Genomic DNA, 21,503 nt, shown 5'->3' with positions numbered 1-21,503 from the left:
TCATTACCAGGAGTATAATCGATTTGTTCAACGGTCGAGAAGAAACATCAATCTTATTCTCTAGGGGATGACACGTGGTCTAAAATGGGAAAACGTTACCGAGACGCGAGGTAAATATTCTCCGATATTCACTGAGTCTAAGGCAAATAATTGTTTTAGTATAAATACACAGGTGATTCTTTCAAAAAAAAAAAAAAAAAAAAAAAAAGACATTTTTTCCCCGCAACAGCAACGAAGCGGCTGGCCGCCACTTTGGGTTATCACTGGAGGTGATTATCGTGTGATTCTCGACCAATCAGCGCGCGCGATTTTCAATAATCACCTGTGTATTTTTACTAAAAAGGTATATTACCTTAGCAATGTACTTGGTATGGTAGAGTTTGCAGACCCCTACGTACGGTTAGAACAACTCTTTTTGGGTTCCCTGTTGCCTTCCATTATTAAAAATCCGGCCATTTGTCACCGGAAAAAGAAAACAAAAGACTTGTGTCTATATAAAGATTCTTTACAAATATCATTCAGGAAACCTTTCTACTAGTTACTATGACTCTATGACCCTTTCTTCTCAGTAAAGACAATGATTTTTGCAACTTGAACAATAACTTTATATAAACATCATTTTCTTGTAAAATTACGAAAAAATCTAGAAATCGGAAAATCGGCCATTTCACGGATCCCGTTACTCAACCTCAGCCTCGTCAGCGCGTAATTATTCTTTAGAATTTGACTACAGTCCGCAGTAATGAAAGGAATTTACACATCAACGAACAATTGAAACACTTAAAAATTTCACAGGTTGTAGGCAATTTCTAAAGAATATATTACACGCTGACTAGGCTGAGGTTGAGTAACGGCATCCGTGAAATGGCCTATTAGAGACGAAAAGATATTTGAAGTGAAGGGTTTTATAATGATATAAAATCATGTTCTTTTGCATAAACTTTAGCAGATTCACTTTAATCTTGAAAATTTTAGTGAAAGAATTAACCGACGGAACGGGTTCATATGTCATATTGTATATATTACATAAATTATTAACTATCCAGAACGTTCACTAGCAAAGCTTTTCACCATTTTCATCATTACGCTTGACGAGCTGTTAGCTATCAATAACAGCCTAGATTTAGCTCCATTACACTCCTCCAATTCAAGGAATCACTGCCATGAATCGATGTAGCCACAAAAAACCCTATACCTAATAGGAGATCATTGAAGTGAAGAGTTTTATTATGATAAAAAATCATGTTCTTCTACATAAACGTTTAACATTTGGAGGGGGGAGGGGAGAATGGGGTACAGATTCACTTTTATCTTGAAAATCTTAGTGAAACGCGAAAGAATTAACCTTCGGATTGAGTTCATACGTCATGTATATGTTGTGTTATGTATATATTACATAAATTATTAACTGTCTCACTAGTACCTAGCCACACACACACAAAAAAACCCTATATCTAAGTAATAGAAGAAAACTCCAGAGGTTACTAAGGGTTGGACTTAAAGTTTACTGACTCAGGCACATACACCGCTTCATTCAGACCTGAGTGATAATTGGACGTCATCTTGAACTGTCCGACATGTTTTTAAAACTCTGGTTCGGGTACTTCTTATTTCACGCAGTGAAGGTCAGTAAAATTTTGGTTCAAAATGTTCTATCCAATATAATTTCTAGATTTTATCTATAACTTTGTAAGAATATGAAGTCGATATCAGTAGATGGCAAGCAAAATTGCACAAATTTGTAAAAAAAATTGTTATTATATTGGTTATATGTTTAGGAAGTTTAAGTTATTTTTAGCACTTAAATCGGCTCAGCAATATCATATAGTTTCCAACAATTAACTTTTTAAGAACCTCTCCCTTCTACACTTATATAACTCGTGAATTAGTGTGTAGAATCCTTGATCCGACTTGCTTTGCCGGCGACTGACAAATTTGGTAGCTTGGAAAGTACCTTTAAGATTTCTGTCAATCTTTCTCGTCAAGGAATCTCAATAAACTATTACCCGTTTCGGAGTTGTAAAAATTGGTTACATCTTAGGGTTGTTTTTATCAACGCTTTACTCAGTTAGTTGACATTTTATACATAAATTTTTCATCATTTTTTTGCTTTCAGTAAGCGAAAAAGACGCCATATTAATATTAAAAGCGACCTATAAGACAGCCTCGTGATTCAACGCGTTTGCAGCTCTGGAAACGCTAATAATACAACACATGCAACTATGTGCGTGCGATTTGTTTCGCAACACTGCTTAACGCTGCTCACCAGTTTTTACTAAAAGCCTTAAAATAGTTACACAAATTAAGAAAAGAAGTCAAAAATAAATTATATCCATGAATTTACGCTATTTTCAATTTTTAAAAAAGTGAAAAGATCTTCCGAAAATTGTTGAAATTTAATTTTATTTAAGTTAGTTCGCACCTCTTCGCGTTTGAGATATAACAGATATAATTAATTACTTTAAAGGCATACTGTTTATTGTCCGACATTGCACCAATAGAATACAAAGCCCTTTTGTTGGTGGTCGTTGCAGCTGAAACCATAGGTTTACTGCTGGACTAAATTTGAGTGAACTGTGGAACACTGTGGTTTCCTGTTCAATACTTTGATTCCAATAAAAATATCAATTTTGCTTCTTAAAAGTGCTCAGCAATTAGTGATAATTTTTTAACTTTGTTTATGGCTTGTGAGTGAATGTATTTGTGCTCAGAAGCTCTTATATCGCGCAAGTTTGTCCAGTACTGCCTTACATTTATTTAATTTTCTATTATATTTTAGAATATATTTAGAATATAGTTTTTTCTAACTTTTCTACCAAATATAGTTACTGGATGCTAGCACCGCTATTGATAAAGGTAAGACCGGAATGTTGACTGCACTATACATACCATGATAAAGAAGAACTTCATAATAAAATACATTATATCTCTTAATAAATAAACGCATGAAAAGAAACACTGGAATGATAACTTGCAGCTTTCAAAGAATTATGAGAAAATTCCCATACAAAGATTTTTTTCTTTTTTCTTTTAAGACTGCAATGAGATCCTAGGGGTCCAGTCCAGTAAAGTCAATTTAACTGCTTCAACCTCAAGACTTCCTTTAACTACCTTCGGTCCTCAACAAGCCCGACTCCACAACACGCATGTCTGGTGTGCTGGTAAAGCTGACGCTGACCAGCACCTAGAAATAGACTTGGGGCTCGTCACATTGATCAAGTCTGTCGCCATACAAGGAAACCCAAATGACGACGAGTTTGTTAAAACCTTTAGTCTGTCCTATGCAGTTCTTAAAGGACGTTGGTTGACATATCTTGAGAATGGAGCCAAGCGAATTGTAAGTAGAACTTTTGATTATTTGTCTGATGTAAGGCCTGTGTAAGACTACATATAGTACAAAATAGACTTTCCCGTTTCTATTTCCATACTGCTATTTTGATCCGCTTCTGATCACATGGGTCCAGCTCAAATAAAAACACCACGTCAAAGCTAAGAATCGAATCCAAGCAATCGATCTAGATTTGAACCAGGACTTGAAACCGAGTCTGGAGAGAGGGAGTCGAACGCAGTATATCTTTTTACATCGTAAAGAATTTTCATAAACTAATGCTAATGAGTTGTGATAATGTCTAGTTCCCAGGGAACTTCAACAGGGGAGAGGTCACAATCCAGACTTTACAGACGATCACCGCTGCTCGTTATGTCCAAATAATCCCAGAGACTTGGTTTAGTCACGTGTGCATCAGAACCGAATTGTACGGCTGCGAAGCAAGTAGGTTAAAATGCAAACGCATTTCGAGCCAACGCTTCCCCTGGGGATGATGAGTGGAGAAATACCAGACAGCCTTGTTACAGCTTCTACATATTGGAGTGGTTCAGTGCCACACCCAAGCACATATGGCCGCTTACATTGGACCAAATATGGTTCGAGCCAAACCTGGGCGGCTGGAACAGTAGACACGAATCAGTGGTTGCAGATTGGTCTGAGCAGAATGGAGTTTGTCACTGCCATTGCAACACAAGGGAGACATGCTCATAATCAGAGGGTGACAAGCTATTACCTGTCGTATGGTAATAATACAGTCTTGTGGACTGAATACCTGGAAGGAGGTGTTAGGAAGGTTAGTACAGTGGGAGCTTTCATGGACTTTTTTTTTGACAACACTTGATCATGTTGGTTGTAAAGGAAAACTATAGAGTGGTTTTCATAAACCTGTGAAATACACTTTAGCTTATCTAAAACTATTACACTCTAATTCTTTTGTTTTCAGTTATGTTTATCCAACTATTTCACTCTAATTAGTACACTTTGTTTCATGGGTTAATAAAAACCACTCTAACCAAAAACTATCGTAACTCACGTTATAATAATTTTGGAAAAAGGGAAACGAGCAGACATAAAACTTCAAATGTATTGTCTAGCCCAAAATGTTAATTCCTTAACAAATGGCAATAATATTTCGTGGTTTGAATTGATTTCGACCGTCGGCCGTTAAAAGTAGTCAATCCACGCCACCATGTGACGTAAACTATGAAACCTTCTATATAAAATTAAAACTGACTCATATATCGAATCGAAATATCTATTGTTCTGGGGTGACTAGCGACTGACTACCTCTCATACCTGTGAAAACGTTTTTATATTTCCATGTAAACGTGAGGCTAGTCAGTCTACAACAATACTTATTCAAATTGGTCGCCATATTTCGACTTCGTGTATATGACCGGTAATATCGAGGCTAACAGCATAAAAATTAACAGTCTTAAATTTAAATGTCAACACGCAGGTATTTACTGGAAATTCAGATAGCGAAACTGTAGTCCGCCACGTCCTACCGACTGTCATATATGTACGCTTTGTCAGATTTAACCCCGTCACCTGGAATCAACACATATCAATGAGGGTAGAAGTATTCACATACGGTCGAGGTAAGTACCACACCCTTTTAAACTTTCTTATCTACTTAATCATTGAAATCTCTAAATGTTGTTTATTTCCGGTACCCAGCCTCTCCTGCAGATCTTGGTATAGAAGATAAAGAAATACCCAATAACCAGATAACAGCTTCGTCTTTCTTTGGTTCAGACCATGAACCATATAAAGGAAGGTTGAATTCTGCAACAGGCGCTTACTCTTGGTGTCCTAAAACAAAAAGTGGAAACCACTGGCTAATGTTTGACTTTGGTCACGTAATGCTCGTAACGGGCATAGTCACGCAAGGAAGAGGAAATGGTGTTGCCCGATGGGTGACGAGATACCAGGTAATTCCATTTACTTTTAAAGATAGGAATATCGCGTGTTCGTCACCAGCTATAATGTCACAAACAAAATCACCACAAAGGTCTTTAAAAACCAATAAATCTACCATGATTCAAGATCCATATGTTTTTTTGACACTTTTAATACAGTATTATTACTTATAGTACACACGAAAATTACCCGATTCTGATTCTGAACGTAGAAGTTCCTATTAAGTTGCTTTGGGATCCACATAATAAAATTTTATAGCTATGTTTTTAACTACAAAACATATATAATGAATATGTAATAAATATAATTATATATAATACTAAAACTTTTACAACTATTCTGGTGACAACTAAGTGCCTTCGCTTCGAATATTTTTTCGCGTGTACCATCAATGAAAAATCGCACGACCTTTTCGTACAATTCGTAATTAATGTACATCAGGGCTTGAAATAGAAATTTTTTTCAGCCTGCCAAAGTAAAGGAGCAGGGTAAAAGGAGGTCATTCCAGTAAATTTTGCATGTCATTTTATTATTCATCTGGCAGTGCATCGTTATTTTTGCCTGCCAAACCTGAAATTTGGCCTGTCATTTGGCCATTGGCAGGCCGCTATTTCGAGCCCTGTACATGTACTCGTAAAGTATTGAACGTTTTTAAACTGGACTCGCCTAAGGCTAGTGCAATACTCCAGTTTCGAGTTCTCGGTTAGCGACCGCTGGACTCTAAGCCGCGTGTTCGCTTCTAACGCGAAAACGAGGCTATCCCTGTATTGCTGGCGTGACAACAACAACAATCCCTTATCAACGAGTGTGTTTTTTATTCCAAGTAGTAGCAAAAGTCAGTAATACGGTGATTTTATTTGAAATTTTTAAGTGAACTAATTCAATGGAAACCATTCCATCGCTTGATGAGCTAAAAAAGTTTACTGTCAAGGAATTACGCGAGATTTTACGTCGTGAAAATCAGACGTCGAGTGGAAACAAGTCTGACCTTGTGATTCGATGTCACACAACTTTCCAAAGGAAAGATTTAAGATTACAAGGAGATGCTGAGACCAAGGATCATTATGTAAAACCGCAAGCCAGAGAGCAAGCATTAGTAAATATCGTATCAAACACTAAAAGCAACGAAGAAACAACCTACGAAAAGCTATCGCGTGAATGTTCACACTGCCAGTGGAGCAAGGACTTACGAAACCTACCCACGTTTAACCTTGTGCAGCTTTACGATTACCTTGTAACCAAGACATCCAAGTATAACCACACATCTATTCAGACATCAGCTTACAAAAAACTCAAAGCGTATCAGTTTTTTAAAGAGGGACATATCAAAGACATTCGAGTCGGTTGTTCTACGAGAGTTACGTATGTCGAAGCAGAAGTGTTGGCTTCCATGAAGCAAGAGAAATACAAGGCCATTATCTCTTTCACTCATCTTGGAGATGTTTTAAAAGCTGCTTGTATGTGCCCAGCAGGGAGGGGTGTACATGGTCGTGGCCATTGTAATCATGTTGGTGGGGTCTTATTTGCCATGGAAGACTTCTCCCATAGAGGTTTGAAGGAAAGCTGTGAGCCAGTGTCATGCACATCAAGGCTATGTAGTTGGAATGTACCTCGAAATGTTCGGATACAGCCTAAGCCAGTGGATGACATCGTAATTACAAAGTATAGCTTTGGAAAAGAAGCAAGAAAAAAAGCAAAAAACAGCCTGTATGATCCAAGGGCTCCAGATGACAGACAAATAAACACAGGAAGACTTGAAACACTGTGTTCCAATCTTGCTCAATCTATGCAAAGCTCTTCATTTTTCTTGTTTCATGATATCAAGCCTCTGCAAGTTGATGATGAGAATTTGATTATTGACAATGTTTGTGAGTCAGTTCCTGAAAGTGCACCAGATATTGAAATAGAACAAGATATTGAGTTGCCATTCAATGATTTTTATGACATTTCAACTATGAATTTTAAGTCAATGATTGACATTTATACTGAGAAAGCTGATGACAATGAAATAGAAACAATTGAGAGGATGACAAGAGGACAGAGTGCAAATGCATCTTGGCGGGAATTAAAGAGGATTAAACTGACTGCTTCAAATTTCAAATCTGCAGCAGTCAGGACGTCAGAACCTGATAAGCTGCTAAAGAGGATGATGTATATCCCTGATGTCAGAAAGCCTGTTCCAGCACTTGAATATGGACAGTTGCATGAATCTGTTGCAGTTGAAGACTACATTGCAGTGAAAGCTAGAGAGGGGAATGCAAATTTGAAAGTCTGGGAAGTAGGAACAATTATTTCAAAAGTCAGGCCAGGATATGGGGCAAGCCTTGACAGAATGGTTTTCGACCAGAATGCTAATGGGCAGAAGCAGGGTGGATTAGAAGTGAAATGTCCTTTTTCGAAGAAAGGAATGTCTGTTGAAGAAGCATGCCAGGACAAAAACTTCTGTTTATCAATACGAGACGGTCAAGTTCCTAAACTAAAACATGGTCATCAATACTACTATCAAGTCCAGGGACAAATGTTTGTCTGTGAGCTACAATGGATTGATTTTGTAGTTTGGTTTGGTCCAGCAAACTTGAACATTGAAAGAGTATACTTTGATAGACAGTGGTGGTTTAGTTTTGTTCTACCAAGGATCGAATACTTCTATCGAAGGGCATTTCTCCCCGAAGTGTTTACAAGAAGAGTTCAGCATGGCATCCCACTTTATAAGCATGGTGGTTGGAAAAGTTTCAAGAAGACACAAAAGGCCAAAAGAAGTGTTTAGCCTTGTAAAATATAGTTAAAGTGCAGTCAGTAGTTACATGTACATGTATTTTGTGGGTATACTGACTGCAGGCTATTAACAATTTTGCACAAATTTTTATCAACATATGGTTTGTTTTTAAGAAAAACGTTTTTGGACAAAACAAGTCACTGTATTTTTATTACTAAATCTTACATACATGATTTGTATGAAATGTACAAAAAGTTCTTGGTTACTTGATAGCTAAATAGTCATTCGAAGACTTTTATAGTAGAAAAATACTTTTGTAATTATCTTAATAATAATCTCATTATTAATCAGATACATTTTGGTGGGAGTAAAGGTGGCAAAAAATTAGTTAGATAGGAGCAAACAGTAAATATCTGATTAGCTACATGAGATAGACTTAAAGGCAGGGTCCCATCAAGAATATGATATCCCTTTATTCTCCCTATTGCTCGCTCCACATGAATGCGTACAGATGCAATATGCACTGTCTCTTGAACTTCTTCAGCAGTAAGCTGATTTCTACTACCTTTGTAAGGAGGAATGTTTAAATGTACTCCCTGAGGTAAGATGTCTCCAATATCAAACCCCCTGTCAGCCATGACATTATCCCCAGTATTAAGAAATTGGATTAAGCCTGATTGCTGAGTTATAAACTTATCTGAAACCCTTCCACCCCACAGTTTAGAAACAAAGGTTACTTGACCATTTGGAGAAATACCAATTAAAGCTTTAAAAGTGTTGTGGTGTTTGTAATTCGACCATGTTAATGATTGCGCTGTCATAGAAGAGGGAACCTCCACAAATATCTCTGTACAATCAATTATTACCCTTGTTGTTGGATACAGAGCAAACTGCTCTGGCATATTTCTTCTCACTGCACTTTGAGAAGGAAATGGAAATAACTGGTCTAATTCAAAATATAAAAAATTTATCCAGGTACAAAAAATCTTGGAAAAATGACCCATAGAGATGTTAAACCTATCAGCTAAATCCCTGACAAAAAGACCAACTTTAAGTCTAACTAATACCATAAAAAACTCATTTATAAATGTTATGTTCCTTTTGGGACCTGGTTTCTTTTTGCCTTGTTCTTGATATGTCTGGGAATCTTTTACATCACCACTGCCCCAATACTGCATTTTTTCAAGTTTTGGTTCAATGTAATTAAAAAAGTGCACAAGTGTATCATAGTTGGGGAATCCAGTGTAAAACTGAATGGCAGAGTCATCATCTTTAAATTTCTGAAGGCTGAATTCCCTTTCTTTGTAGTCATCAAGTTCTTTCTGTAAATTTCCCACTTTAACCCTAAGACTGTTCAACATCTCTGACTTGACTTCTAGCCTTTCCTGCATAGTCTGTTGGTATTCGCAAGGGTACTTAGGTGTTTGAGTAAAGGTGAAGGCATAATCATGGTCATTATTCTTTGAAGATGATGGAAAATCAAATGACCAGTCAGTCTGTGTGGATTTTTCTTGTACCTGCAATACAACAAGAAAGTTTTTTGTCAAGTTTACTCTCATAAATATATAATAATAAATATAGCAATGAACAACAATAACATTATGGGTAGTTATTTAAAACAGCACAACACATTTATAAGTTTTACAAACATTTATATTTGAGCACTTGGATGGCATTCTGTGCTGCTATCAGTGCAACATAAAATGAGACTTATTAGTTTTATACTCGCAAGGTAAACCCATAATACCAAGGGTATATTTTTTGGGCAAAAGAAAAAAAACATTCATAATAGTTTGTATGTAACTACCTGAGGCATATCAGTTTCGTCAGTCTCGCATACATTTACTGCAGGTTCACTGGGGCTCTCTTCAAGGTCCTTTTTCTCTTCAATGTCAATGTAAACGCTTTGTTCTTGAGGCTTTGGTGACACATTTTCTTTACTTTTTAACACTCTTCTTGTCAAAACTCTTCTTGTCTTTTTCTTGGGTTGAGGTGACCACTCGAAAATCGATGGCTCTGCACCTGCAACAACAGTGAAACGATAGTGATAAATAGGTAATTTTAAACAGTGAAACGAGTTTTGAGTAAGCTACTAGGTTCGAGCTAGTCTATAATGGGCACAAGGAAAGTAGAATTTAATGTATCTGACTTTTTACTTATCATTTGACTGAAAGAACATGTTATAAGCCATTACATAGGCTCCATGCATGCAGTAAGCATTTTGAATGAAACAATCAAACAAAGTAAATCCAGCTTGATCGATAATCACTTAGCTCACGTACCTGGCCGTAACCTATGTCGCGTTCCTCCTGGAGGTTTGTAAATGTCTTCTTGCTGAAAATGTTTATCGCAGACCACTGTAGATGGCTTAACATAAAATCCATCTCTCCCATGCTGCCTCTTGATCAAGTTGCACCAGCGAGTTCGCAAAGATACCTTCGCTGGGAACTGGAAAAACCGAATGTTTGAACGGCTTCCATCGTTCAAGTATTCAAAGCTATTGCAAGCTGCTGCTGCACATTGCTTTCCTCGGCTTCTTTGCCTTTTCTTGTTAGTATTATTTACCTCCATAAGTCGTTGAAACGATCAAAAAGCTTTCTTAACAGCAACTAATACTAAAAACCTCTTATATCTGTCACAGAGAGATGAGTTCGTATACAGGGATAGCCTCGATTCCAAGTTATCGAAGCGCGCCCCAATATCTTTTTCCAGCGGTCTTACGCGATCTAGCAAAGGGAGTATTACAAGAACATTCAAAACATCATTCAGTCGTGCCTAGAATAACGAATTGTATTCGAGGTCGTGTGATTTCTTACACTATAATATAGAATATTACTTGGCATATTTTGCACTACTTTCCTATTGTCAATAAATAACAATAAATCTCCTTCCACTTTCTCTTAAAGGTGTCATATAGCCTTGACAACATCAATTTTATATTTTATAAAGACAATGCTGCTTCGCAGGTTAAGGTAACAGTAATCATTTTTCTATGAGTAAGGCATGAAAATACAACTGTCTATTATAATTTTGTAGTTCTTAAGACAGACTCCATGATCATCTTTTTGTTCCATTCCAGACTTTTCAAGGAAATACCAATGATATCGGATATGTTACAAGGACATTGGACAGGGATATCGAAGCACGATGGATAAGAATTCATCCAAAGACTTGGATTCCAGATAAAATTGTTTGTTTCAGGTCGACGATTCTTGGTCGAAGAAAAGGTATCAACATTTCTTTACAACCCATTAAGTTCTGGCTAACTGTCACTGAAATATCATTAAAACACTCATTAATAATTCATAAGCTTATGGTCCAATTGGAGCCACCATACACGTCACGTCCATGAACCTTTATACCCGATAAAGTCCTCTTCATTAGTATTCAAGTGATTTTATATAAAGACCACTCGAATACTATGAGGATGACTTCATCAGGGATGAAGTATGCATCCAAGTTTAGATGAAGACATAGAGCTTGATCAAGGTCATAGTCAACCCTAATGAACTTTGACTAACGTGCCTGTCTTTGCCTTGGCACGCTATATCCAACGTGTGGGAGCTTCTATTGAATCTGGTTGCGCATGCCCGTGACGTCAAATCTCTATCGAAGTATAAAAATCCATGTTCGTGACGTGTATGGTGGCTCCAGTTGAACCAAAATCTTATAAATTGTTCATGAGTGTTTTAAGCAGTTCAAAAAACTCGTAGATCGTGTTTTATCAGGTATAAAAGCACTCCGCTACGCCTCGTGCTTTTATACCTGATAAAACACTCCTACTCGTTTTTTAAACACTACTAACAAATCTTCCTTTTCTCTCTCCGGGTAGGACCCCTCGGTAGTCCCGTCTTTGCTAATCAAGCTGATTCACCCAACATCGTTACATACGAACACCAAGACGTCACTCTACAGTGTAAACCCGTAGGGGATTCGCCTATTACGGTTATCTGGACACACAAAGGAAAACTTATCCAATCTAGTTCTAGCAACACTCATCTCAGTCTCTTAAACGTCAACAAGACTGATCAAGGCATATATCTTTGTACTGCTACCAATGCTCTTGGTTCTAACACAAAGACCCTTCATCTGCAAGTTAAAGGTAAGGTTATTCCTCTTCCAGTCTCAAGTGTGATAGACCAACTCTTTAATCAGTCTGATAAAAGTTCAACATTCCTGTTACAGATAGTTCTGAGGTGTGCACCAACCATCGATATCTTGACGATGATTCTCGTTTATCAACCAAATTAACATTAAACCTCATTCAAGATGATACCAACTTGACTGAGAATGATTGGTACGTGTTCCGCGGTGCAAGAGGCTATTATCGTATTCCAAACAAGTGTCTACCACAAAACCGTTGCGGTGCTACAGCTACAGGATACATGGAGGGTAACTTTCCAACTCTTGCTGACGGTATTGTCAAAAGAAAGCTCTGTTTTCATGCCAACGGTAACTGCTGCCACTTTAGTACGTACATTTATGTGCGCAACTGTTACTCCTTCTATGTCTACAAACTTAAGAAACTCGCCTTGTCCTGGTCAGCGAGATATTGTGTCCAACACTACCACAACGGTAAGCCAGCTAATCCTAGACGAATTTCTTGTGCAATTTATTATCTAGATTTTGATACCCTGTCGTTTCTTTTTTTCATGAACAGAGAAACCCAGCAGGATGTTTCAAGAAAATCCACAGCCACTTGTTCTCTGTAACCACGTCTTCCAACGCCTCTACCAAGTGTCGGATAGTCTGACTTGTTTTCGATATTGCCTGCTATATACTACATGTCAGACCTTCAACTACTATCCAAACTTATCCACATGTGAGCTGAACAATGCTACAGCAGAAGAATATCCTCAGGACATGGCAACACGACCAGGATACAAATATCACTATCCAATCCCTGTAACTATCGAAACAAATTGATTGAGTTTTTAAAGTAAGACAGCGCTAGAAGTTGGAGACCCATTCTGCTACCCATCATGCTTACACACAATTGGTGGACGAAAAAAGCAATCATTTGAACGAATGACGAGATACTTTTGATAAACTCATAAGATTGCACGGTGATTCCCTATTTTTAGGGCTTATTTTGTGTTTTATTAACTGGCAAAGTTTAAGAAAATTGACATTTACTTCGCATTTTCCCGTGAACGTCCTAAAGAACACCTGGTAGCAAGTTTGCACTTTTTATACATGAACGCAATTTTTGATTGAACAAGGTAGAAGTAGTTGTCGTTCCTTAACTATTTTGTCGTATGCGTAATCAAGAACTCAATCGAGAGCCGAGGATATCGTTAAATTAGTTTCTGGGTGTTTTTGCTCACCACTTATTAAATTCCCCAAAAGACGCAAGTAAAACAGAAGAAAAACCTCTTGTTGAGTTTGGAAGATGAATGAGATAAAAATATATGCTACATACTACTGCGATGGCATGAATTTCATTGTATGCAAAATAATACTAGCAAAACCTGAAGTTATCATAATCTTAAACGTTTGCTAAGATTGTTGTAGTTAGTGCACTCGCCACCCAGCCCATAGCCTCTGACTGAGAGTTTGCTTATCTTTTCCTTGATTAACTTATACTTGGGGCGCAAGCACATGGCTTAAAATCCCTCGAGATATAAATAACAATGAAACGGAAGCTATGCTGGTCAGTTTAACAGAGACACTAATCAGGAATGCTTTGTCATACCTTGAGATATAAATAACAATGAAACGGAATCCATGTTGCATGGTTAAACAGAGACACTAATGAGGAATGCTTTGTTATCGTAAACCAACATGGCGGCTATGACATAACTAACTAACGGTCAAATTGTTGGGACCGCATTTGTGTGTTGAATATACAGTCAATATCATTAACGTTGTCCACTGAAAAAAGACATTTACACATTTACACATTTAGACTAAAAGAAATATCACGTGTTTCATTATGTATTCTTTGCCTCGTGTGCGTCAGCCTGAACTTTAAATGTAAAATTCAACTCGTGAATCGAAAATCCAGAATGCCCGAACATTTAGAAACTCAAACACCGAGTTGAAAATATTGGAACTAGCTGTACTAACGTTGCGGACGCTGGTCTTTCGTCGAACTTAGATTTCAAAAACCAAATTTTAAGAACTTAATTAATATTTTTTTTACTTAATTAGCGGTAGTGCACCCAACTCCCAGCTCTGGAGTCTCGATTCTTTTATCCCATTTGTCGTATCTGTAAATCTTTTAAAGTACAAACAAAAGGAGTGCATTTTGTCAATTATACCAAAGAAAACGCATTCACTTAATATTTAATATCATACTCAATTATCCTCAAAATTCATAGCTTCATTAGTAGTTTACGCAGTCTTTCGTATCCTTATTCCAGGATGGATCTTTAAAACAAGCTGTAGTTTTTTTATTCAGTAAAAAATTGGACATGGGTTCTTTAGTTTGGAAGGCGTGTTTTATACTACACCTGTTACAGGTAAAGCTGAATGTTTCATTTTTACGTTCTAAATTGAGTACACAGATGTAAATACATTTTGACTTTTAGGGAATCAAAAAAACACCATGCAAACTGGTCCAATGAATTCATATAGTTAGTACTCTAAATAACTCGCGAACCTTAAAAAAAACTTTATCGAGGCAACTTCTTAGTGAACTTTCTATTAATATTATCAAACTGTGTCGACTCCAAAGGAATGTTTTAATTCTGGTCCTTCAAATAAATAAACTTTGACCCTTTTGTGCATACACTTGTTTCAATAAAGTTAGTCAGCAAAAACCTAGAAAGCTGAGATCACTGAGCCTCATGGGAAACTTTATATTACAAAAGCATATATATACAAAGCTTTTTTAATACAAACTCAGCTCGATGATGCTCAGAAGAGGTGAGACTGTAACTGGTAAAAAATTCGCAAGTCCATGAAGTCGGCCTCAGCTTTATAGATTTTCAGGTGACTAACTTTATTGAAATAAGTGTATACACTTATTTCAATAAAGTTAGTCGCCTGAAAAGCTACAAAGCTGAGACCAACAAGGATTATGGGTAGTTACATTTTACATGTTTCAACCGCTTTAATAACTGTTGATGGATTTTAGATCCTTTACCAGCTACAGTCTCACCTCTCCTGAGCATCCTCAAGCTGCAAATTGTATCAAAAGCTTTACTTGTTTGATATTAAAAGTTTCCCATGATCCTCAGTGATCTCAGCTTACTAGGTTTTTTGGTGACTAACTTTATTGAAATAAGTATATACAAGTATATCAAATGCATATCAAAAATTATCATAAAAATTATTATATATATATATATACACCGAATCCCTAAAACTTTCACATGTTAGGGATACTATACATATATATAAAGGATAGCGATTTGAATCATTTCAACTCAACAAAACTTTGTTACCAAGTTGTTCTTAAACACTCAATCAGAATTTTTTTTAGCATATTTGCAGCGGAGTTGCTCTTTGTTTACTGTTTATTTCTTTTCAAAAAAAATAGCACCGAAACGTATATGTATATATATAGCTATATATATGCATGTATTTTTTTCGTCATCTAGCCGTCAAAAGTTTTGGACTCACGAGGCGTATATATATATAATATATAATACTTTTTATGTATTTATGTTTAATCTCTTTTTACGAATGTGGAAAAGTAAAAGCCTTGCAACCTTGAAACACGAATCTATCCAGGCGCTGTTTTGAATTCTAACTATATGGAGCCTGTGCTTGGTAATTTTAAAATATCAAAATAACTAACTGAACAATTAAAAAAGTTTACAATATTTATGAAATACGTTCTTACCCTTACTTCTATTATCTTACCTCAGGAGCTACATAACACTATAGCAAAAGATGAAGGTAATATGGTGAAATGTTTTACTAACCAATGACTCAAAATTGCAAAACTTTGAATTTTATTTAAATGTTTTAAACCTCTCGCACAATAGGTTGCTCTATTTATTAAAATTTAGGTTAACTTCATTTCTCGATGAATACATAGTTAACTATGATGAATATAATCAAGGACCACACAGACCACACCTTAAAAACTGTGCGTTGAGGAGGGGAGCGGGGATGGGGAGAAATTGGATTGGTAGACGGCTTAGTTTGAGACTAGCAATCAATAGATTCAGATTGGTAAATCCGGCCTAGCGTAAACGTCGAATTTCAAATTGTGCCGAATTGAATAAATTCAAACAACAGGTTTTGCTCGTCTGCATTAAATTTAACACATGTGGAATACGTTTACAATACAATACAATACAATACAATTTATTTGGCACCTTATACTTAAGAGTACATGGGTGTTTGGTTTCAAATATATTATAGGTATATATATATATACTATGTATTAGGCATTTTTCTTATTTCGTTTTCACGTATCAGCATACATTGATGAATGTATGCTGATATAGCTTTTTGTAAAGACGCTGATTTTGATATTGATTAAAAACAGAAAACGACTGTCAGCGCTCATATCGTTGAAATTAATGCTGGTGTTTTTTTTCTATGAACTCTCTTAAATCGTTTCTATGAGAGTCATACAGTGGACACCAAACTAACACCCTCCTCTTCAGCGCTCCCTGCTCATCCTTTTGTTTTGTTTTTTTGTTTAACCAAAAGACTGCAATGAGATCCTAGGGATCCAGTCCAGTAAAGTCAATTTAACTGCTTCAACCTCAAGACTTCCTTTAACTACCTTCGGTCCTCAACAAGCCCGACTCCACAACACGCATGTCTGGTGTGCTGGTAAAGCTAACGCTGACCAGCACCTAGAAATAGACTTGGGGCTCGTCACCATGATCAAGTCTATCGCCATACAAGGAAACCCAAATGACGACGAGTTTGTTAAAACCTTTAGTCTGTCCTATGCAGTTCTTGAAGGACGTTGGTTGACATATCTTGAGAATGGAGCCAAGCGAATTGTAAGTAGGACTTCTGATGCAAGGCCTGTGTAAGACTATATATAGTACAAAATAGACTTTCCCGTTTCTATTTCCATACTACTATTTTGACCCGCTTCTGATCACATGGGTCCAGCTCAAATAAAAACACCACATCAAAGCTAAGAATCAAACCAAGCAATCGATCTAGATTTGAACCAGGCCTTGAAACCGAGTCTGGAGAGAGGGAGTCGAACGCAGTATATCTTTTTACATCGTAAAGAATTTTCATAAACTAATGCTAATGAGTTGTGATGTCTAGTTCCCAGGGAACTTCAACAGTGGAGAGGTCACAATCCAGACTTTACAGACGATCACCGCTGCTCGTTATGTCCAAATAATCCCAGAGACTTGGTTTAGTCACGTGTGCATCAGAACCGAATTGTACGGCTGCGAAGCAAGTAGGTTAAAATGCATTGATATTATGTAAAGAAAATAGAATTAAAAACTTTTTTTTTGGAATTCAGAGCCAACGCTTCCCCTGGGGATGATGAGTGGAGAAATACCAGACAGCCTTGTTACAGCTTCTACAACTTTCACTGGATTTCCTGGCTCATATGGCCGCTTACATTGGACCAAATATGGTTCGAGCCAAGCCTGGGTGGTTAGAACATTAGGCACGAATCAGTGGTTACAGATAGATCTGAGCAGAATGGAGTTTGTCACTGCCATTGCAACACAAGGGAGACATGCGTATAATCAGTGGGTAACAAGCTATTACCTGTCGTATGGTAATAATACAGTCTTGTGGACTGAATACCTGGAAGGAGGTGTTAGGAAGGTTAGTTCAGTGGGAGCTTTTATATGCATGGAAATCTTTCTTGAGGTCACACGGTCATGCTGGGCGTCATAAATGTTCTCCCATGAAGCGATCGTTAGACACAAAACTTGAAGACTGACAACAACCGCCAAAAATGACCGAAAACGATGTCGCTATGCAAATCAATTACGAGTGAAGGAAAGATACAAAAAAGAAACTATTTTAACAACTATTACAGCAATTTTGATAAAAATAGAAACCAGCAAACTGAAATCTGCAAATGTATTGTCTATACCCTTTCAAAATTTTAATTTCTTAATATTTAACCATAATATTTCGTGTTTGAAATTTTACAAATTAATTTTGACAGCCAGCCGTTGAAAGTGGCCAATCCATCCATGCCACCATGTGAAGTAAATTATGTAACCTCTATATGACAAACTTAAAACTGATTTATACGACAGGTATTATCGAGGCTAATAGTATGAAAATTATGATTCTGAAATAGGTTTTATATATCAATACGCAGGTATTTACTGGAAATTCAGATAGCGAAACTGTAGTCCGCCACGTCCTACCGACTGTCATATATGTACGCTTTGTCAGATTTAACCCCGTCACCTGGAATCAACACATATCAATGAGGGTAGAAGTATACACGTATGGTCGAGGTAAGTACCACACCCTTTTAAACTTTTTTATCTACTTTTATCATTGAAATCTCTAAATGTTGTTTATTTCCGGTACCCAGCCTCTCCTGCAGATCTTGGTATAGAAGATAAAGAAATACCCAATAACCAGATAACAGCTTCGTCTTTCTATGGTTCAGACCATGAACCATATAAAGGAAGGTTGAATTCTGCAACAGGCGCTTACTCTTGGTGTCCTAAAACAAAAAGTGGAAACCATTGGCTAATGTTTGACTTTGGTCACGTAATGCTCGTAACGGGCATAGTCACGCAAGGAAGAGGAAATGGTGTTGCCCGATGGGTGACGAGATACCAGGTAATTCCATTTACTTTTTAAAGATAGGAATATCGCGTGTTCGTCACCAGCTGAGAATGAGGGCCGGCGGCAAAACAGCTATTCGCGCTGTGATTGGCTGAAATCTAACATAATTCAAGATCTATATGTGTTTTGTTGTTGTTGTTGTTGTTGTTGTTGCACTTTTAACACAGTATTAATACTTATAGTACACTCATAAAAATTACTCGATTCTTATTGGTCTAGAGGAGTACAATTAATTCTTAATTATACATCGTAGAAGTTCCTATTAAGTTGCTTTGGGATCCACTTTGTAAAATTTGCTAAATGATTTTATCTACAAAACATAATATAATAAACATGTAATAAATATAATTATACATAATACTAAAACTTTTACAACTAGTCTGGTGACAACTAAATGCCTTCGCTTCGAATATTTTGTTGAGTGTGCCATCAATAAAAAAACGCACGACCTTTTCGTACAATTCGTAATTAATATATATGTACTCGAAAAGTATTGAACGTTTTTTAATTGGACTCGCCTAAAGGCTCGTGCAATTACAAGAACTTTCAAAACATCATTCACTTGTGCCTAGAATAACGAATTGTATTCGAGGTCGTGCGATTTCTTACACTATAATATAGAATATTATTTGGCATATTTTGCATTACTTTCCTATTGTCAATAAATAACAATAAATCTCCTTCCACTTTCTCTTAAAGGTGTCATATAGCCTTGACAACATCAATTTTATATTTTATAAAGACAATGCTGCTTCGCAGGTTAAGGTAACAGTAATCATTTTTCTATGAGTAAGGCATGAAAATACAACTGTCTATTATAATTTTGTAGTTCTTAAGACAGACTCCATGATCATCTTTTTGTTCCATTCCAGACTTTTCAAGGAAATACCAATGATATCGGATATGTTACAAGGACATTGGACAGGGATATCGAAGCACGATGGATAAGAATTCATCCAAAGACTTGGGTTTCATCCGATGGTCATCTTTGTTTCAGGTCGACGATTCTTGGTCGAAGAAAAGGTATCAACATTTCTTTATAACCCATTAAGTTCTGGCTAACTGTCACTGAAATATCATAACAAATCTTCCTTTTCTCTCTCCGGGTAGGACCCCTCGGTAGTCCCGTCTTTGCTAATCAAGCTGATTCACCCAACATCGTTACATACGAACACCAAGACGTCACTATACAGTGTAAACCCGTAGGGGATTCGCCTATTACTGTTATCTGGACACACAAAGGAAAACTTATCCAATCTAGTTCTAGCAACACTCATCTCAGTCTCTTAAACGTCAACAAGACTGATCAAGGCATATATCTTTGTACTGCTACCAATGCTCTTGGTTCTAACACCAAGACCCTTCATCTACAAGTTAAAGGTAAGGTTATTCCTCTTCCAGTCTCAAGTGTGATAGACCAACTCTTTAATCAGTCTGATAAAAGTTCAACATTCCTGTTACAGATAGTTCTGAGGTGTGCACCAACCATCGATATCTTGACGATGATTCTCGTTTATCAACCAAATTAACATCAGCCCTCATTCAAGATGACACCAACTTGACTGAGAATGATTGGTACGTGTTCCGCGGTGCAAGAGGCTATTATCGTATTCCAAACAAGTGTCTACCACAAAACCGTTGCGGTGCTACAGCTACAGGATACATGGAGGGTAACTTTCCAACTCTTGCTGACGGTATTGTCAAAAGAAAGCTCTGTTTTCATGCCAACGGTAACTGCTGCCACTTTAGTACGTACATTTATGGGCGCAACTGTTACTCCTTCTATGTCTACAACCTTAAGAAACTCGCCTTGTCCTGGTCAGCGAGATATTGTGTCCAGCACTACCGCAACGGTAAGCCAGCTAATCCTAGACGAATTTCTTGTGCAATTTATTATCTAGATTTTGATATCCTATTGTTTCTTTTTTTCATGAACAGAGAAACCCAGCAGGATGTTTCAAGAAAATCCACAGCCACTTGTTCTCTGTAACCACGTCTTCCAACGCCTCTACCAAGTGTCAGATAGTCTGACTTGTTTTCGATATTGCCTGCTATATACTGCATGTCAGACCTTCAACTACTATCCAAACTTATCCACATGTGAGCTGAACAATGCTACAGCAGATGAATATCCTCAGGACATGGCAACACGACCAGGATACAAATATCATTATGAAGTCAAACTTGTAGTTTAAAAATAATACCATAGTGTATGGATGTTATCAATAGTTTATTTCATTTTGTAAATGCGGACTGAGCTTATTTTTGGAGCCAGTTATGTATACAGTATGTAGTGCTGTAGAACTGGAGTCTAATTGCGGGCACTGAACTTTTTCACTATAAATATATACTTCTTACCGGTGATTCCATTTTTTGGTAGAAGAGATTGCATGCTTTTTCTACTTTATACGATTTAGCGTGACACTGAAAGCACTGATGCAGAGTCAGATTTAATTTTAGTTCAAGTATATATCCTTGGTTTACCATATTTAACTATAGTAGTGGTGGTCTCTCAACACCCATTTTTATCTATTGGTCGGGAATAACACCAGGATCATTCAGTCTCCAATGGCTTTGCACATTTGTTTCCGCTTTTCTATAATCTAAGTATGGGTAGTTTTGGTTTAGTAAAAATAATTAAAGGAGGACACTTGGTAAGAGGGTACTAATTTTTTCTGCAACTAAAGAGTTTTTTAAGTTCTTTTCGAAAACGACGACTTTGGAAGGTATAGATGGCAGGATTGGCACTAGAGTTAATTATGATAAAAATGCGGCAAACGACAACATTTAAGAAGAACAGGTAAGTGTGAGGTAAGACGAGAGATAAAGCAG

The 21,503-nt window shown here is 36.9% G+C and overlaps 5 protein-coding genes across 5 annotated transcripts; 4 read left to right on the top strand and 1 right to left on the bottom strand.

Annotated features, from left to right (window-relative positions):
* The first annotated feature begins 3,042 nt into the window (after positions 1-3,042).
* LOC148906136 (lactadherin-like) lies at positions 3,043-5,475 on the top strand. The gene is made up of 5 exons (XM_089039404.1): positions 3,043-3,337; positions 3,634-4,121; positions 4,788-4,929; positions 5,009-5,262; positions 5,425-5,475. Exons 2-5 carry the CDS (start codon positions 3,783-3,785, stop codon positions 5,473-5,475), a joined length of 786 nt encoding a protein of 261 aa, XP_088895530.1. The 5' UTR covers positions 3,043-3,337; positions 3,634-3,782.
* A 455-nt stretch (positions 5,476-5,930) lies between these two features.
* Positions 5,931-8,746, top strand: LOC148906135 (uncharacterized). The gene has a single exon (XM_089039551.1). The coding sequence runs from the start codon at positions 6,135-6,137 to the stop codon at positions 8,016-8,018; it is 1,884 nt and encodes a 627-aa protein (XP_088895677.1). The 5' UTR covers positions 5,931-6,134; the 3' UTR covers positions 8,019-8,746.
* Positions 8,161-10,700, bottom strand: LOC148906134 (uncharacterized). The gene is made up of 3 exons (XM_089039552.1): positions 10,250-10,700; positions 9,775-9,989; positions 8,161-9,484 (listed from the first exon to the last, which is right to left on the bottom strand). The coding sequence occupies exons 1-3, from the start codon at positions 10,536-10,538 to the stop codon at positions 8,315-8,317; spliced, it is 1,674 nt and encodes a 557-aa protein (XP_088895678.1). The 5' UTR covers positions 10,539-10,700; the 3' UTR covers positions 8,161-8,314.
* LOC148906133 (uncharacterized) lies at positions 10,613-14,234 on the top strand. Its single transcript, XM_089039403.1, has 6 exons — positions 10,613-10,705; positions 10,874-10,939; positions 11,047-11,194; positions 11,800-12,069; positions 12,153-12,542; positions 12,628-14,234. Exons 1-6 carry the CDS (start codon positions 10,613-10,615, stop codon positions 12,891-12,893), a joined length of 1,233 nt encoding a protein of 410 aa, XP_088895529.1. The 3' UTR covers positions 12,894-14,234.
* A 4,308-nt stretch (positions 14,235-18,542) lies between these two features.
* LOC148906132 (uncharacterized) lies at positions 18,543-21,297 on the top strand. Its single transcript, XM_089039554.1, has 6 exons — positions 18,543-18,665; positions 19,371-19,436; positions 19,544-19,694; positions 19,782-20,051; positions 20,135-20,524; positions 20,610-21,297. The coding sequence occupies exons 1-6, from the start codon at positions 18,576-18,578 to the stop codon at positions 20,864-20,866; spliced, it is 1,224 nt and encodes a 407-aa protein (XP_088895680.1). The 5' UTR covers positions 18,543-18,575; the 3' UTR covers positions 20,867-21,297.
* The last annotated feature ends 206 nt before the right edge of the window (positions 21,298-21,503 follow it).

Source organism: Actinia tenebrosa, unplaced genomic scaffold (assembly GCF_029948245.1).
Source record: "Actinia tenebrosa isolate PJP-AT-01 unplaced genomic scaffold, QUT_ActTen_1.0 PGA_scaffold6__47_contigs__length_16458017, whole genome shotgun sequence".
In the NCBI taxonomy this organism is placed as follows: Eukaryota; Metazoa; Cnidaria; class Anthozoa; order Actiniaria; family Actiniidae; genus Actinia; species Actinia tenebrosa.
The sequence above is the reverse complement of the archived record's forward strand: the minus strand, read 5'-3'. Positions and strand labels throughout refer to the sequence as shown.

Excerpts from the sequence above, each read along its gene's own strand:
- LOC148906136 (XM_089039404.1), top strand. The coding sequence starts at position 3,783 with ATGCAAACGCATTTCGAGCCAACGCTTCCCCTGGGGATGATGAGTGGA. Across the intron at positions 4,122-4,787 it reads TGGAAGGAGGTGTTAGGAAG|GTATTTACTGGAAATTCAGA; the intron begins GTTAGTACAGTG and ends GTCAACACGCAG. Across the intron at positions 5,263-5,424 it reads GATGGGTGACGAGATACCAG|TACACACGAAAATTACCCGA; the intron begins GTAATTCCATTT and ends TATTACTTATAG.
- LOC148906135 (XM_089039551.1), top strand. The coding sequence starts at position 6,135 with ATGGAAACCATTCCATCGCTTGATGAGCTAAAAAAGTTTACTGTCAAG.
- LOC148906134 (XM_089039552.1), bottom strand. The coding sequence starts at position 10,538 with ATGGAGGTAAATAATACTAACAAGAAAAGGCAAAGAAGCCGAGGAAAG. Across the intron at positions 9,990-10,249 it reads GCGACATAGGTTACGGCCAG|GTGCAGAGCCATCGATTTTC; the intron begins GTACGTGAGCTA and ends CTGTTGTTGCAG. Across the intron at positions 9,485-9,774 it reads ACGAAACTGATATGCCTCAG|GTACAAGAAAAATCCACACA; the intron begins GTAGTTACATAC and ends GTTGTATTGCAG.
- LOC148906133 (XM_089039403.1), top strand. The coding sequence starts at position 10,613 with ATGAGTTCGTATACAGGGATAGCCTCGATTCCAAGTTATCGAAGCGCG. Across the intron at positions 10,940-11,046 it reads ATGCTGCTTCGCAGGTTAAG|ACTTTTCAAGGAAATACCAA; the intron begins GTAACAGTAATC and ends GTTCCATTCCAG. Across the intron at positions 12,543-12,627 it reads TGTCCAACACTACCACAACG|AGAAACCCAGCAGGATGTTT; the intron begins GTAAGCCAGCTA and ends TTTCATGAACAG.
- LOC148906132 (XM_089039554.1), top strand. The coding sequence starts at position 18,576 with ATGTTTGACTTTGGTCACGTAATGCTCGTAACGGGCATAGTCACGCAA. Across the intron at positions 19,695-19,781 it reads GATTCTTGGTCGAAGAAAAG|GACCCCTCGGTAGTCCCGTC; the intron begins GTATCAACATTT and ends CTCTCCGGGTAG. Across the intron at positions 20,052-20,134 it reads CCTTCATCTACAAGTTAAAG|ATAGTTCTGAGGTGTGCACC; the intron begins GTAAGGTTATTC and ends TTCCTGTTACAG.